Here is an 18,370-nt window from a genome sequence, read left to right as displayed (position 1 = left end):
GTGCTGGTGAACTGTGGTGCCTGTTCTCCAGGAAATACAGGAGTTGCAGGTTTCTTGTGCAGCATTAACCTCTTGTAGTAGGAGACAAACTGTATGTAAGCTTCTGTTTTTACAAAGGCTTACAGAAGTCCCTTTTGGAAGTCTTTAATTTATTTTACATTACATCAGGATCCCTTTAATTTCTTGTTCTCTGTATTTCCATCTGTTTTGCAGCTTCCAGTTGACATTTCTATATCCCTGAGTAAGCTCAGGTGAATGCTGTGTATCTTATGGTAGTTCTGTGCAGCGAAGCATTGGCAAAGATGACCAGCTGTTCTTAAAGCATGATTAATAAATCCATTATTATTATTTACTTTTGAATGCCTTAATCTTATATAAAGCAAATGTTTCTTCCCTTTTTTTATATTTTCTATATTCTCTACTGTGGAATGCTCAGATCTATAGGTAGTTGTAAATGTGGTATTGCTTTCCATGTAGTGATGTGCACTTCCATCTATTAAGGAAAAAAAAATACAAAAAACTCAACAACTAATACTTAGGGAGACAGTCAAGATTTTTAGTTTGCAGAATGCAGAATAAGAGTGTTTCTTTGTCACCTCAGTAATGTGCTTGAAAGAAGGAAGGTCACCTCTGGCAGTAACATGGTAGCCCAGTTTCTTTGGTACGACCAAATCCCTTTGGCTTTGTTCACGTGGTTTTTGAATCTTTTTTTATGAGGAACCCTGTTTAAATTGCAGTCAAAGCCGTATCTGATACGGTGTAAATACTCAGGAATCTCATTTCACAGTGCTCCCCTTTGAAGAAGAGGCTGGGAAGGGAATAGTTCCTCTTGTTTCAGTCCTCAAATCTTTCTATACAGATTTATTTTCCTTATTTCAAGTCTTCTATACTAAAACTTCGTTAGATTCCCATAGATCTTGCATGTGACTACTCAGGTATTAAAAAAACCTTCCTCACATGCTCCTCACCCAAGCAATTAATAGCTGTGTCACATGCTAGACCTATGGGGGCATTTGGTTTCTTGAATTTCTTTTTTTTTTTTTTTGGTCCTAAGGCAGGTGAAGGCTAGAAATATGAACTATTTCCCACCCCTGAGTAAATTTCTGTGTCTGCATGGGGTTTTGTGAAAGCAGTTTGAATATCTGTAAATGCTCTGTTGAAACATCTGTGACATACGTGGAAAAGGCCTTTAGAAGCTTCAGTGGATGAGAAGACTTGAGCTTTCATTCCAGAAATCTCGTGTTTTTCAGTGATGTTCATTCTTGCCTCCTATTTGTAAGGCACTGCTACAGTTTTAACAGTGTACAATTATTTGTTTTGTAGGCGATAAACTCTTTTTAAGAATCAGTTTGATATACCATGATTGAGGCAAGGGGTGTAAAGTTTACAACTTTATGGAAACCAGGAGTTGGGGTTAAATATGTGAATTGTTTTCACCTCTAATTTGAAGGCAGTTTGTTTTTTTGAAGGATGAAAATGAATACCTCTCATGGAAGAAGTTCTTGGTTTTTAATTTTATGTAAGGCAGTTAAGAGTCGTGGGTTTAAACGTGTTTTCTTTAGTGCTGTTTCATGTCTGGTTTGCAGTTTTGTTCATTCAGCAGAAGGGTCTAATTTTCACATTACCTTTTGAAGAAGGGTGTGTAATAGGGTAAGAATATTTAATATAGGGTAAAACTGGTGTAGCATAGGTACCAAACCTTGGACAGAGTGTCTTCTAAATCAATACCCTCTACTTGCTGTTAAAATTTTCTCAGTATGTGTGAAGGGATCTATACCTTTCATCCCCTCAGTATTTTAGCAAATGTAATGGTTAACTGGCAAATTGTCAGTTTCCTAGGCACTAAAGGGATTGTACTAATCTAAAATAGTTTGATTTGTTTCATTACTAGTGATTTAATATTTCTAATAGGAACTGCCTGCTTTATTCACTGGAGCATAACAAAGGAATTGTTATTGCTGTATTTTAAGTGCTTTGGCTGCATTGAAGAAGTTTAAATTAAAACTTAAGTTTTAATATCTGGCCAGAAGTGTAGCTGAGCAGATTTTTTTTAGGTGAAATGTTCACACTGACATTATAAAGTCATGTAGGCACTGTCTTCTTTCTAAATAGTTAGAACGTAGTTAATGAAACAATGAGCTCCTTGAACTTTGTCTTGCGTAGTGAAAGCAAGGGGACTAGAAAACTTTGATTTCATTTCATGAAGAAAAAGCTCTGTTTCTTGTAATAGGTAATTTTTCTGTGCTCTGAGAACACACACACACACAAAAAAATCAAGACCTGAGAAAACAGTAGTGCCTGAGTATTACTCTAGCTGTATGCATACATTACCCACCTGCCTTACATTTCACAAATACTTATTTTCAGAGGATTCTATCTCTGGATTGGCAGCCTGTGTGCAGATTGCTTAGCATTAATTTGTCCTTAAACATTGCAATTTAAGAGCAAATTTCTGGAGTATATTAATAGTTGAGTGGATTGTAATTGGTGTTTTAAGGTATCTGAAAGTAGTTTGCCATGTTTTACTCTATAACTAGTTGAACTGAAAATTGCATACATCTTCTAAATGTGTATTTGACAAGCAATTAGTCTGTCATGAAATCATGCTGGGAATGTATGAGTAGGAGTAAAATGAAGTAATTTATTTAATTTGAGAACCAGCGCCTGCAGATTTTGTGACTGTTTTCAAGTGAACCTTAATGTGGAAGACTGGCCCATGGTAAGCTAGGAGTCATCTGGACCCACCAGGCTTTTAGAGTGGGGTATTTTGAAAAATGATATAAATATTTTACTACTGAGAATCTTAACTGTTCTGTCCGAGTTTTATTTCAATAAACTATCTGATCCTGGAAGACCTGGTTGGTGCACTGCTAGAAACACAGCCCTGTCTGAAACGTAGTCTGAAACACTGTAGATGAGCTATACACTGCATACTTGAACTTCACATTTTCTGGCTTCCAAAATAAGCTAAATGTTGCATAAATATTCTTTATTATTGATTACTGATTAAGCAGTCTGTTGACTACAGTAAGACTAATTTGGAATCTGTCAGGATGTTTGGTGTTGTTATGCCTTTTTCAGTAAAAGCAACCTTATTCTGTATACATTGCTTCCAGGATTTTTAAAAATCATGTTGTGTCGTGAGATTTCATCTGCATTCTATCTTTGTAAGACCCACTGGGAACTAGCATGTCATAACAACGAGCAGTTTTAAAGTTGAACAAGATGTATATTATCTTTGAGTAACCATCCCCAAACTTTCCCAGTTAGTGTTGCCATTCAGATTTACATAAAACAATTTGGAGAGGGATAGAAGTGTGGGAGCTCAGAACACAGATTTTTTTCAGGCTCAGCCTTTGTTTTATCTGTCTCTCCTGTTGTCTAGTTTAGTGTTTCAAGGAGTAACAAAATATGCTTTGATATCAAGCTTAGGCTTTTGTTTCTGTGAAGTTAGGATATGAAGCAGTATTAGCATAAAAAATGTATGACATTAATCAGTACAGCCAAATATATATCATAGCCCACTCTCTTTCCCATGCATATATATGATTTTTAAATGGATCGTTTTGGAGTAGATTCTTTTCCTTTTTTCTTCTGTTGACAATAGTGTTTTGATACTGATCAATATAAGCTTCTTTATTTATGTGCTCATGTTTTTTTATTTTCATTACACTATAAAAGTGGATCCATTTGTGAATCTGTTATTGAGATTGAGCTTTATTTGTGGAATTATGCAGTGACAGTATACAATTAAAGGACCGTGTGAAGTGTGGTTTTTTTCCCCCAGGATTATGGAAGTATATCTAACTGTTGAAAGGCTTCCTAGTGCATTTCGGCATATTGTTTGAGCTACAGGAACAAGTTTGTTGAAGCCACCAAAGAAGTGGGGAAAAGTGGGAAACCACATCTAGAGTGCTAACTGCAAACTATTTCAACGCTCGCTCTTCTGCTGATGATGTGAATCATCTGTATGAATATATTCATGTGGCATTTTTGATGAAATGTTAATTTTTTGCTTTATTAGTAATTCTATTGTTTCACAGCTTTTCATGAAGTATATTTGTTATAAAGAAAGCAAGCTGAAATAAAGCAGAATGCATAGAAAGACATTTCATTGTAGTTCAATTACAGCTTTTGGTTAAATTTTAACCACGATGGGGACAAATGTTGGCATTTGGTAAGAACTGTGGGTGTAACTTAACGTCTAGCGCTTAGAAATACTTTGAGACTCGCAAAGCTGGGGAAATGCCAGCAAGTATAATGCAAACTGCAGGAAAATGCTCGCTCTTTTCTATGCTTTGTACAGCCTGGTAATGGTAACAAAGGTAGAGGCTGCTCCTGTTAATGTACTGCTGGAGCATAGTAAGTAATTGTTAAGAAAATTTAAATATTAATGCATTCATTCAAAAATAAAAAAAAATAATAGTTTTTGTAACTTGAGCCGAAAACAGGCATTACTTGTTAAAATAGTAGTTTTAAAGTATCTGTGTAGGAGGGTGATGGTTAATCTTGTCTGCAAAAGTGTCTGATCTAAAATAATTTATATTGGTGCAGAACATTTTACAGAATTTCACATCTAGGATGACAGATTGCTAACATGCATGTAACAGGCAAGATTAGACAGTTGTGTGAAGTTGGGTAGAAGACATGTTTCTTTGCTCGGGAATCTCGTGATACACTCCCAGTGTCTTGGTGCAGGAAGAAGTGATTGCATTACAGCTGATTTCAGTAAGCCTTCTTTTTATTAATCCAATTCACGTGCATTATTTGACAAGTACTTGCTGTATGGTTTTGTCAGTGTTGGTGAGTAAAACTTTTCCTGTTTGCTCCCAAATATTCCACTGCCTATGGTTATAATCAGATCGCAGGAGAAGTTTCTACATACATATAATTTTTATGGAGTTGACTGAACTTGTAGCATTAGGAAGTCAGAACAATATTTTTGACATAACTACATCTGGCATTATCTGTTAAAAATGTCGAAATGGCAAGATCAGTTTTGTTGAAAAATGCAAGATTTTTGTTGATTAAAAGTCTGTAGAAGAGCATTATGAAAATGGTTATTGTTACTACTGAAGTTTGCAAATAGCAGTATCCTGTGTTTCACTGTAAGAGATATTTCTGTGGTCAAAATGAACAAATAAATCCTGATGCTATTCCATTTTTCCTTTTTTTTTTTTCCTCCTAAATTCAGCAATCTTGAGTGATCCTCAAGTAGGATGAATTGATCAAATACAGGAAGACTTACTGACACTGACATTTTCAAAACACAATAGTTAACAATTTTTTTATTGGTACAGAACACTAAATGCTTGTTGTGTCTGCCTCTACAGTGAGGTTTTGTACATATGAGTTGGTGTTCTATTCACTTGTGTTATCAGACAGAAAAATAAATCTATACAGGATTAAATGATGAAAGGGTCAATCAAGTATTTAGATATATATGTAGTGTGAAACAACAAAACCATTTATTGTTATATTTCTAAATGTACTCCAGAAATCTGCTAGTACCATAATCTCTGAGATGGTGAACTGTCTGTAGGAAGCAGCATGGGATAAACTTTCTGAATTTGTGGCTTGAGAGAAATTGTTTTGATGTCAGAGAAATGTTAAATATATAATAGGATGAAAATGCAAGATGAATAGCATAGCCACAAAATGCAGAACTTTGTTTCTGTATTCTCCCAGGTGTTTTAAAACAAATGTAGAGCATGACACTTGGGAGAGAGTATTGCTTTTTGAAAGATGTAATAAATGAATTCGTTTATCAAAGCTGAATTCATTTATTCAGCTGAAGTTTATTCTCTAGCTGAAGTTCATAGAAGGAATTAAAGATATAGATCATGAGGGTATTATATTACTTAACATGGAATAGAGCAAAAAAATGTAACTGAGGAATCTTTTCATGTCAGGCTGACAGAATACCAGACAATTAGAAGAAAATGCCTTGAGCAACTTACCGCTTTTTTCTTAGAGATGTTTTCTGGTATCCAGTTTTAGAAGGCTGATCCTGAGTCGTACCTCCCAAGATTCATTTCACTCAAGGAAAATGCCCAGGTTGTGTCCTGAACAGAATCCGTAATTTTTGCGTTTCAGGCTGGATCCCACCTGCTCTTGGTTTTCATTGAGGTAGAAGTCTGAATGTGGAAAGTTTTCAGGGATCGATGTGGTAGGGTCTGTATCTGTCAGCCAAAACTGTTGTGTGGAATGGAGACTAGGAAGGAGAGGGGAAAGGAGGTGGCTGAGAACTTTTTTCCCATCTCAGCCGTTGGGAGAATCTTTGGCTGTGCTCATCTGGGCTTGACTTGAGCACTTAAGGTAATTTATCTAAGCATCACTTGTAAATTGTGGACTTCATGAAGAGGAAGGAATTCCGTGCCTGGTTTGTGCATGCAGTCAGTCAATATATGTTAACCTCTGCTTCTAAACAATATCATTAGCAAATCTGGTCTATTTTCAATCCTACTGATAACCACTGAGTATTTTAAGCTCAGGAGATAAGTCTGTACTATCTAAAATGACGCAGTTTTTCATCATTTCCTCCTTCCAGGATGAGAGAGACCATGAGATGTGCTTAATTATTTTTTTTTTAATGGCCAGTACCATAAGTCTGTGTTTTGAGAGAAGTCATCAACATTGTTATTTCATCAGGTTATTAAAAAAGGTTGATTTTGGTTTTTTTTTTTCTCTAACACTGTTTTATACCAGTAAAAGAGAAATTAGTCAATTCTGAATACGTGTGACCATTACAGTGAATATTCCCTTGAGGAAAGGCTTTAAATTTAAGTCTACTTCACAGCATTCTTCAGGCACTTAAATTATTCTACTCTGTAGAGTACTACTGAGTTCCTGGGTTGCCCAAACTTTTAATGGATTTAATGACCTTTTATTAATCCTATTGCTCCACTGCATTTAATATACTTTGATACTGTAGTTTGGAAACTTGCTGCTATGAAGCTAACACCAGAAAAAAGTATTGTTACTTTGACCTTTGTAATTGGCACTCATCAGGCCAGTACTATGTCATATTTTTGTCTTTCCATTCTCTGAATGAACAAGATTCTTAGTCATCATTCTCAGTATGACTTACACTGTTAGGCGGAGGAGACTCAGAGTTGTAATATTGAAACTTCTGGATGTCTGTCTAGTCAAAAATGAGCCAGTTTTAAATCAGGTTATGCTGGGCTTAATGAATTCTTAAGTAATTTCAGTTCTTAGATATATGACAGTCTCTAAGCAAAATACATACATAAAGAATAACTGAATTTGGCTTTAAAATTTCCTAAATAAGTTGTGAACCTTCTAGTTTGAATATTGTCACTGAAGCAATAATTACGTCCTTGCTTCTGCTCATTTGTATGACATTTGAACAACATTACACAAGATTTGGTACGTGGGTAGCATTGCGACACACCTTATATCTTTAGCTTTGGGAAAAATCTTATAAAAACTCTGTAATTTTCCAGTTAAGTTGAGCTTAACTCTTTAAGTACTGCTAGCATTAGAACAGACAAAAAAAAAAACAAAAAAACAAAGAAACCAGCCAACCAAACAGAAGTTGAAGTTGTGGATACTAGTGGATAGACACTGAGAATGAAGTAAGCACGTACTGCTGCTTCCCTGGTAACAACCTGAAGCTGAAGAAATGTTCTGAGCCAGACGTGCATCTTTATTTAATAACCCCTGTGCAGATTTACTGCACCTGTTATATATTTTACTTGAAGTAGTTTTAGTATCTTCAACTACTGTGCATTAGTCACACATGCTGGTTTTGATGCTCAGATGATCCCTGTTTGGAAAGACAAAAAAAATCAATATCTTTGAATGTTTGCTTCATCACAGGGAGCTGATCCTCTCTCAAAGGGGACTGATGCTGGGGAAGAAAAGTCTGGAACTGTATTAATGTGTTCACTTATTAATTCATTTTCAGTCGCAACATTTCTGTTATGAAATCTTAAAGTGGATGGTTGTTCCCACTTCTTTGCAGTGTCCACCTGTAGATGCCATATAAGAACATAAATGTATAATGTTTATGTAGTATCTATGTCTGCACTGCCACCATTTGTCATCTACATATTTTTAGTGTTCCATTTTCCTTAATAAACAGTGTCCAGACTGTTTTTACTGTGGTTAATAGAGGTCTTTCCATCAAAACCATACATAATGCTGCTGCTGTGTTTTCTTAGTGTTGTGCCCCTTACATGTTATCAAGTTTACAGAACTGGGGACTTGAACAAATGCATTATTCAGTTCTAAAGAAAATTGCTTGGAGCCTCTATCATATTTAGCCCCTTTGATTAGGCTTAGAAAAAATGAGCTGATTTAATCCTCTGAGATTGAGACACAAGCTTTGACTGAAGAAGTGTGGAGATGCCCTGCTGTGCTGTATTTCTTTATTGCTGAAACAGTTTCTTTTTGTCCAGATTGTCACTGGTCCTCTGGCGCAAGAATCTCTATTTGGTTTTCATATCCTACAGATGCAGAATAAAGGGTGTTTTTGTCTCTTGTGTATTTTGCTGATGAGTATTGGGGCCAATACAGAAAAACCCAAACAAGCCAAACCTTCCACTTTTTCTTGGAGGTTTATTAGATGAACATGATCGAGAGCTGTGTATGACTGCAAAAACCACACTGATAAATGAGACACATTAAAAAGAATCTTCTGGTTATTGCCATATGCGATGGATAAACTAATTTAAAATGTGCTCTGCTAGGAAGCTGTTTTCACTGTAATTTGATACAGACTTGTGGGTAGTTGCTGTAGTTTATAGATACCTCCAGCACTTTCGTGTGTCTTTTTCTGCTGTCCTTGTGTAATGTTTTGCATATCTTGTTACAATATCTAAGTTACTCTGAGTTCAGTAGTAATACTTTGACTTCAATTGTTAACCATTGTTTATTAACTGTTAACAGAAACTGTAAAAACTCATGATTGTGTATTCAGAGAAGAATGATAGGATTTAAATCTTGGTTTATTCTACCTTTATATTTATTGGACACTTCTTGTTTAAGCCACATCAGTAAATACTGATTTGTAAAAATGATGATGGATAATGACAGTTCATAGTCACAGTATTTGACTTAATCCTCTTGTAGTACTAAGAAGTCTGAGCTTCTAAATTTCAGCTTTGTCTTCATCAAGGACCAGTCACTCCTCAGGTATACAGGCCAGCAGGTCAGGTGTATCTGACACATGAGAATGGATATTAGTCAGATTAGAAATCCTGGTATAATACGTGCTGGTGGCACAGCAGAAAGTGGGGATAGTAGTGGGATGCTACAAACTCTTAACAAATACAAAGTCTAGCAAATATGTTCCTGTGAAAACAATAGTGATCATAAAGGTTATTAAAATTAAGGAATAGAATTTATCTTTCAAGCTCTTTTGCTCTTTTTTCTCTGACAAATTTATCGGCTTTTTCCCTCTCTTCATTCTTGATTGAATACTTTTCTGCTTTACCTGCCCATTGCTGGGCCTTCCTTAAAGATTAAAGTTAGTTGGGGTTCTGATATTGCTACTCCCATATCTTCTAACAACCAGAACATAATTTAAACAGCCGAGTAGTGAAATGCATAAGCTAGCATTACCAAATTGCATGGTATTGCTTTTGCTGAACCTCAAGTCTGATACATTTTAGCATCAAGGTGATTTTAGAACCTTTTTTTGTGATATAAAGCAGTCTGAAAGAAGTTGTCTTCTAAATACTGTTGGAGAGGCACTTAATAGCTTTCCAGCATTTTTCTTCTTCCTGACTTCATGCAAGCTTCGGTGTATACACGTGCTTTGGATGTGATGGAAATGCACTAAAGCTTTCTGCAGAATAGAGCGGAGCAGTTTGTCACACGTCTGGCAGAAGTAGATTTTTGAATTTGAAACTGGAATATGTGGTGGCTATTCTAACAAAAAAAAAAAGCATTTCAATGTGAGATAGATTTTTTAAAGATATTTTTATAGGTAGTAATATACTTATATAATATGTAATTACAAATAAGAGGCCTAATTTGAATGCAACTTGCTCGGTTTGGGCCTGGGCCTGCACCTACACTTGAGTAATATTTTGTTCTGAGTTGCTGATCAGCTTGCGATGACAATTAGCTGCATAAAGCATATATAAAAATGTTAGCTTTTTTCATGTGAAGATTGTTTGAGTATTGGAAGTATTTCAGTGGTTCTGTGGCATGTGACATGCTTAGGAGGTTGGACTTCTCTAGAAGTGTGCAGCGCTGGTGTATGGGCTAGAATAGGCCCAGTGCTTCTGAGAGACATGAGCTTTTCTGTGTACGTGCTGTCTGGCTGCCTTGTCTGCACACAGCTCAGTGAGTCTGAGAACTGTCTTCTTACTGTGTACGTGTACAAAGTGTTAGATTTACTGAGCATGAGCTGTGCTGTTTATTCCTTTGCGCCACAACTGGGAAATCTATTGAGCATCAGTTGATGTTCATTTTCACTTAAATATGTTTTTTATTTTAAGAAGGTACTTTAGTGGCAATGTGGTTTACCAAGAGTATTTACTGAATGGAGAACATCTTATGGCGTATTTTAAAGCAAGCTAACCACTTTTTAAAGCAAAATATAGGGGTTTGTCCTGATTTATTTTTCTTCCTCTAAACATACCTGATTGAAAACTTATTTTCTCTTTTCAGGCAGCTATAAATGGTGTAATACCACAAGAAAATGGCATTCTGCAAAGGTAAGCACAGAGGGATGGAGTAGTACATACAGAGAATGATGCTGCATAGCAGTTGCATTTTTGTTTCTGAATCCCAAGATGATAATTCTCCTTTTAAAGCGCTTTTTTTTGGGCCACAAATTCAATTCCTGACCAAGCTGATTTCACAATCAATTTTTTCCATTCTGATGAAGAATAAGCTCAACCATCTATTTGAATTAATGTTTTTTTACTTTATATTAATTTATTGTTAGGTCATTAACTGGTGGTAGATATTATGCTAGGTAAAATAAAGTTGCTCCCCTTGACAAATAGCTTTACTGATTTCCTTTCAGTTTTTAAATTAAATTTTGGCTCATATTGATGCCTGGATACCTTGGAGTCCCTGAAGCATGATCTCCTAAGTGTTGATAGGGCAACTGAAAACAACAGAACAGGAGTTGAGCTACTTGAGAGAGGCAGTTAAATATTATTTTTAATTTTGTTTGGGAAAATAGTCAATGTACTGTTTTTAAAAGTTTATTTTAATGATTAAAGAAAACGCTTAGTGTAGGTGATGTGATGTTCTGGCATATATGCCAATGCTCACTAAAGCTATTATTAAATAAATCATTTTTTGGATCAAGATAAAACCTCATTTGCTTGATAAAGTTACTAGATGTATATTCACTGCTAGGCCTGCATGATCTGACTGAGATCAAATCTATTCTGTGTCAAGTGCTATTTCTACTTATGTTAATAAGTCCTGTCCTCAAAGCATTTAAATTCAAAACACCAGAACATTCGCAACCATTTTGTCAGGGAGAAGGATCTGGACAGCAGTTATACCAGATTTTGGTAACAGGTAGCTCTGATGTCCACTTAACAGCTTTCTTATTAGTAAATTATTCATCTGTAGAAATGGTGGGACAGTCAATGTGTCTCAAGTCTTTTTTATTTTCCTTTTTTTCTTTCAGTGGAAGAAGTTTAAAATTAGGCCTCATAGACTTAGAAGCCTGGTTTCCAGTGGCTTTCAGATGAGGTTGATTTACTGATTTGGATGCTTTTTTTGTGGCTTTTTATGCTTCATTAGAGATTGCAAGTCAGATATATAAAATACTTTTTGTAATGGAATGAATTATACTTAATACAGCTGAACTTGAAGTCAAGTTTTACTTTATAGTTCAGTTGTGTTGCATTTAAACAAATAAATAACTTCAAGTCCTGAGAATCAGAATATTCTTTGCTTCTGAGGTCTGCTAACAAAAATGATTACAGTACTAAGTTTTGGTTGGACATCAAATTAAAAACAAAAATAAAAAAAACCCAAGAACAAACAAAAAAACCAACAAACATTGCTCAGTATTTAAACTTTTTTAAAGCTTGAAAATAAGACTCTTCCCTTTTTAAACTTAAACCTCTGAAGTGGGTCTTTGACCTCTGGATGTGAGTTTTTGTGGTTGGGGATTCATCCTTCTGAGCCTGCTGATGTGAGAAGTGGAGAACTATTCTACAATTATTCACAAGCATAATACATGGTGGTTTTGGTTTTTTTTTTTAATTTAATTTTTTTCAAAAATGGGTGTCACAGTGATGTGACTTGCAATAGCTTGGTACTATTTATTGCACTTATGTGACATGAGTGCCATCCACATTCATATTTTTTTCTAAGTTCAATCTTCATAGGCTTGACTTGTGTAAGAAACATTTCCATTGATCCAGAGATCTTATAGTATTTTCAGGAAGGGGAGTTTGCATTTTTTTCAAATAAATTCTGTTTAGGAATGGAAATGAGGCAAATTGCATCCCAGTGTTTCCTAAATGCTTGCTCATTTTCAGTTCATTCATTGTATTAGCTTACATCCTTCATCAGGATACCCTGTTGGTGCCCAAGACACATAATCCTCTAAACAGAGAGCACTGTCTTCCTGGTAAGAACATCTATGACGTGAAGCCCTGTGAAGTGTCTTGCCAGCAAAACCTTATTTCAGTACATCATAATTTTCTTTGGCCTAGAATTATGTTCCTTAAGTTTAATGTTTTGTTACCTTTGTTTCTAATCTCAGTTATGTGGTACTTTTATGAGAGGTTCACTGAGGAGGATGAGATGTGCTTCTGGGTAATCAGGGTTTCCCAGTTTATTCTAACCTTTATTTTAAGCTTTACATCTTACTCTAAATTGCATATGATGCTGGCCTACTGATACAGAAAACTGGTGGTTGCCATGGTGCAAATTTTTACATGATGACAGCACTCTTGAAACAGGAAATGATGCTACTTCTCAAGATAAATCTGATGTTAATTAGTGAACTTTAGGCTAAAATAATGGCTATAATACCTGTTTGTCTTCTAAGCTGCTCTGCTGTAGCACTTCTGAGTCATTGAAATATTAATATTTTTAATACAAAAGTTAATTTCTAATTATGAATAAAAAGGTATTTTCAGATATGACAGTGTAGTTTATTCAAGAGGCATATGTTGTGGACAGCAGTGAGTAATACTGTTCACTTCACAAATCTTTATTTAAACATTATCAGTTTGTACATACTTTTTTTATCTGTGTATCCTCCAGTGAGTACGGTGGAGAGACTTTACAAGGACCAGCATATGGCCCCACAAGTCATTCTACAGCAGCTTCTTCAGCTTCTTCATCTTCCTCAGCATTTCGCCATGTAGTGCCATCTAGACAAATAGTGGAAAGACAACCTCGAATGCTTGACTTCAGGGTTGAATACAGAGACAGAAATGTGGATGTAGTACTTGAGGACAGCTCTACAGTTGGTAAGAATGTGTAAACATGACATAACTGTTGTAAAATTGTTAAAGTAAAATCAAACTGAAAAGACCCCACTGCCAAGATCTAAAAGAAACCCCAAAACAACCAAACCCTTCAAAAGATATCCCACAAAATGCAGTTTTTGTAGCTTCTAACCATTTTCAAACCTCTTTGCAGCTCGAAAAAAGCAAAATTTCACTAATCCATTGTAAAGGTTAGTGATCTATCAAATATTTATTTTGACATCTAGTTGTCTTGTGGACTTACTTCATAAACAAAATGGAGATTACTGATTAAGTTGAGGCAAGAAAGTTTAATTTGCAGTAGGATTAGTGTAGACGTAGTCAACTAATAAGTGGATCATCTTGGCATTTCCTTTTTGAATCTCTGTAGCATCATCTCTTTCTAAATAAGATTAGTGACACAATTCAGAGAATTCTCCTAAGTGTGAAAAGCATTCTAGCATCCTTCTTTTTATTTGTCTCTTTTTTGAGGAAATTAAGAGTTTTTTTAATCAGACTTGTTTGTTTTTATTCTAAATATGATTCATTTTGCACAAGTGTTTTAGAAATAACGCTGTACTTACCATTGCAAGCATATTCTTTTTTATATTTCCCAACTGACTTAATTTATTCTTCCTAGGGAAGAATAGTATTATTGTTTTTTAAAACAATAAGCAGATCAAAACAAATAAATACATCGAGAAATAGTTCATTAAAATTTGTTGAGCTGTTACTTTGTGATGAAATTTTGAAACTTTGGATCCTTGTTTTTCTTGTTAGTGTTTGATTTGGTATTTTTATGGTGCCACCTAGTGGTGATCAGTCGAATTCTTGATTAGCATTCCTTTGCTCGGCATGGCGCTGCACTGAGTTACATCCGAAGTAGATACAAGAGTGACCAAATCAGAATTTTTCAGCTATAGTAGGTGTAGTAGGTGATAGGTGTTTGTTTATTTGTTTTGTTTTTTTTTTTTCTGTCAGCTTCTTTCAGATATAGATAATTAAGTGACAGGGCGGAAGGTAGTCAGTGTGAAACTTTTGTCTGTTTCTTGGCGTATGAAGGTTGAAGGAAGCCTTGTTTAAAATCCTGAGAGAAGTGTGAAAGGTAAATCATAGAATTTCAACCATAGACATCAAGAAAGCAGCTTTTGGCTTGTTGAGGGATCTGCTTTGCAGAATCCCGGGTGAGACTGCCCTTGAGGGTAGAGAGGCCTAAGAGAGATGGTTGATCTTCAAGATAACCTCTTCAGAGCATAGGAACAGTCCATTCCAACATGAGGAAGAGCAGATGTGGCAGAAGGCCAGGATGGAGGAACAGAATGTGCAAAACACTGAAAAATCTGTCTGACGAGTCAAATATACATACACTTCAGTTCCTTAAGTCCAGATTATTGACTGTGGAACTGGGTGTCAGAAATGCAGATGCACTTTATTTCTGGCAAAGTGCATAGCTCCAGATGGCATGCATCTGCAGATGTATGGATCTAGCATACATCATGTAGAGCTACTCAAATATATGTCCAAATCACTGTATCCTCATGTGATTGTGTGAATCAGATTCTTGTTCTATGTGATTTTTACTTTCATTTATTCTTTACTGTTTGAAATGTGTTACAATGATAACTTCACTAAAACTAGTGTTCACTGTACGTTTTCCTTGCTTTTGGAAATGAGGAGATACATTTTACACATTAATTTCTTGACATTTTCTTCATTTTCTCTTCAGGAGATATCAAACATATTCTAGAAAATGAACTTCAGATTCCTGCATCTAAAATGCTGTTAAAGGGGTGGAAGACTGGAGATGTAGATGATAGTGTAAGTTTTCAGTTATGTTTTCAGTCAATTGAATTAAGTGTTTCAAACTGAGGGTCTGAGGTTGGGGATGACAATGCAAGGATTCTGAGTTTCTGAGTGTTAGATTCTCAAGTGAAAGCTCTTTGAGGATCTCTTAAACTAAAGCGTTATAAAAACATCAATGTATTTTGCAGTGTTTTTAGATACAATGCAGCATACCTGTAGAGTTGTTATTAAATTAACAGTAGATCTTAAAAATTTGCAGGTGTTGTAAAGCAGCTTTTATAATTATAAGGAATAAAGTAAACTAATATGTCAAAATCAGCAAATGTTATATATTTACAATTTTTTTTCTTCCTTCAGACTGTTTTAAAAACTCTACACTTGCCAAAAAATAATAGTCTTTATGTTCTAACGCCTGACCTGCCTCCTCCTTCTTCAAGTCATTCTGGGTAAGTCTTTTGTTCATAGATTCTGCTTGTATGATTCTTTGTGTTTTCTATGAAGCAGTTTGCATTCTTGCAGGAATTTGCAATCAGTAAATGTGCAGTGTTTCACTGCTCTGAGATGCAAGTGTAAAGATTGACTACCTCAGCACCTCACTATTGAAAAAAGGTTGTTAAAAAAGTTTTAAGAAAACTGTGGTGTAATACATACTTAGGTTCATACAGAATTTTGCATCTTCAAGTCTTTATGACTTAATTTTTTTAAGATCTTGTCCCTGTGGAAATGAAAGCTGGTCTTTCATAATTTATCACATTAGATTGATTCATTTAATATAAGCATGTACAAATTATTACCAGCAGACCATAATTTTCTTTCTGAAGTGTGTCATTATTTTATCATATCTTCTTGGACTTATAAAGTGTACATAGTTAGAGTAATAATTTCCTGTAAGCAGGACATCTTCTATTACTGATTTTAATACTCAAGTGTTCACTCGTCAGTGGATACTGCAAAGGCTTGGAAATTAAATAGTTTTTATGGGAAATGGAATCATTGTTGTTGTAAAGTAATTTGTAGCTACTTTGCTTTAATTTATTTGTCTTATTTTCTACCCTGTCTATATGTTTCTCAGAAGTGAATTGGTGTCAATTCTTAATTGGAAAACATGAATTTTATTCCGTAGCCACTAGAGGGTGCACTGTAATTGAGTGTGAAAGGAGTAGCTCTGATCCTAAGTTATAAAGTAAGCAGGAAAGATTGCAGTTTCAAATGATCAGATTGCATAATCAGTAGACTAGGTTGCCTTCAAATTGTCTGAAGAGGGAATTGCTTTTCTGCTGCTGTAGTTAGGTAGTAGAATATTCTACAAATATGATGAAGGAAACCTTTTGACAATCAATAGAAATAAATACAGACTTAGGTCCATGACCCTATGCTATGGAGGAAATAAGAAAGCTGATGTATATTATTAAAAAAAAAAAAAAAAAATTAGTAATAAAACACAAGCATTAGAAGAGGGAATAATGGTAATGGAACAGAAAGAGCTGGTTAGTACTGAGCTGTGATGTGAGTTTGATGTGCTGAAAGGAGTTGCAGTTGTGAGTAAGAGCGATCAGGTGTTATGCTTAAGGAGCTAATTGAAGAATAGTGACAATACTGTGGAAAAACCATGTCGATGCTAATAAATTTATTAGCATAGATTCCTAGTGTATTTTAATTTCAATGGAAATAAATGCTGATGATTTTAACTGAAATAAACTATGTAACAGCAACAAACTATTTAAAAGCAGTTCTCAGGCTTTTTTGTTGAACAGTTTAAAAGAACTGTACTTGCTAATAATATCACAGTGGGTGTTACCTTTACTTTTTATACTTGTTTCATAGAGGAGATGAGTTCTGCATATTTTTAGGATAAATTTGGTACCTTTGGGGGTAGCAAATGATGATTAATTAGTGGCTACTTAAAGATAATTTGAAGGCTAGATCATCCCTTGGAGTCATAAATTCTAGATGAAAGGGGAGGCTTGCCTCCAATTAAAGCATCAATGCAGATCAAAACACATCTAATTGATGCAGTGTACCAAACCCAGTTACACTGTTCACTGCCTACTGTTAGGTCAGTTATTATTCAGATTAGTTTGATACCCTCAATTTTTAAAAGCATGATGTTCTCATCTATTACTAATGGATGTTAAGGAACTTTCCCTCTTACTTTTCAACTTCATCTGTCATTTTCTTTAAATGCTTTCTATTTTGAAATATAGAAAGATAGCCATGATTTCAATATCTTCAGAAAGTGATATATGAGCAATCTGAGATTTCAGTACGTGATGTTTTATGCATATGCCTTTTATAAAGAAGTAGTCTGGTCTCAGCTCTATAAACTCCTGTTTGTTTCTGTTCTTGATGCTCAGGGAGAATAAAGTTTGAGACATCTTCCAGTGTGTTGGTATGAAGGCACTGAAGTTTGTGACAGACCCAATGGCTTAAACCTGAAACTAAGTTAAACTGGCATCTAAATGGAATAGTTTAAACAAGCAGAAATCTCATAGGCATCTTCATTCATCAGAGGCATAGCTAAAGCTTTCATAAGTAATAGAAACCCAGTGAATGACTACTGCATGGTAGTAAATTGAAATGTTAAATAACAGTCTAAGGTTGGCAAAGCCATACCTGTCCATGCACAGCATCTAGAACAAGACAGTGTATTCTGTGAGCAGTGGATGTAGTGAAGCATGGTTTCTAGTGAATTCCTACCTCATCCCAACAGCTTCAGTAACTCATCTCTCTCTCTCCACCTTCCTTTGATCTTGCTTACCTCTGGCAGTGCTTCAGTTCCTCCCATGCAGTCAGTAGCCCATATCACTTTTTTCATCTGCTTAGGCTGCCAGCCCGCCCTGCTTCTGTTCTGCAGATAGTTCTGTAACCAGGTAATAATGAATGACAAGAGATACCATATGCTGCAGTTGCTTCTTGTGATCATGTAATTTGGGTCCTTTTTCTCTATCCTGCTGTAGGTTTATGCTCAGTATTTGAGTCCTCTGTGAGGCTGTCAGATTTCCCTGAAACTAATGAATATGTATAAATTTGCTGGATAAAACAAGTAAGAAAAATATTATTTGCTTTGGAAATCCATTTTAAAATAGAAAGGTACCAAAGAAGTCCATCATTCAGTTGTCCAAGGAAGCGATCCCTTGCAC

At 35.3% G+C, this 18,370-nt stretch overlaps 1 protein-coding gene across 2 annotated transcripts in view; it reads left to right on the top strand.

Annotated features, from left to right (window-relative positions):
- FAF1 (Fas associated factor 1) overlaps positions 1-18,370 on the top strand; it is a 144,600-nt gene that overhangs the window by 18,761 nt on the left and 107,469 nt on the right. For both annotated transcript variants that reach the window (XM_090146655.1, XM_031602222.2), the window contains 4 exons: positions 10,645-10,691; positions 13,222-13,430; positions 15,154-15,245; positions 15,588-15,676. In XM_090146655.1, coding sequence (XP_090002781.1) covers positions 10,645-10,691; positions 13,222-13,430; positions 15,154-15,245; positions 15,588-15,676 — 437 coding nt within the window. The remainder of the gene's footprint in view (positions 1-10,644; positions 10,692-13,221; positions 13,431-15,153; positions 15,246-15,587; positions 15,677-18,370) is intronic.

This window comes from Phasianus colchicus, chromosome 9, assembly GCF_987193195.1.
Source record: "Phasianus colchicus chromosome 9, bPhaCol1.hap1.1, whole genome shotgun sequence".
In the NCBI taxonomy this organism is placed as follows: domain Eukaryota; kingdom Metazoa; phylum Chordata; class Aves; order Galliformes; family Phasianidae; genus Phasianus; species Phasianus colchicus.
The sequence above is the reverse complement of the archived record's forward strand: the minus strand, read 5'-3'. Positions and strand labels throughout refer to the sequence as shown.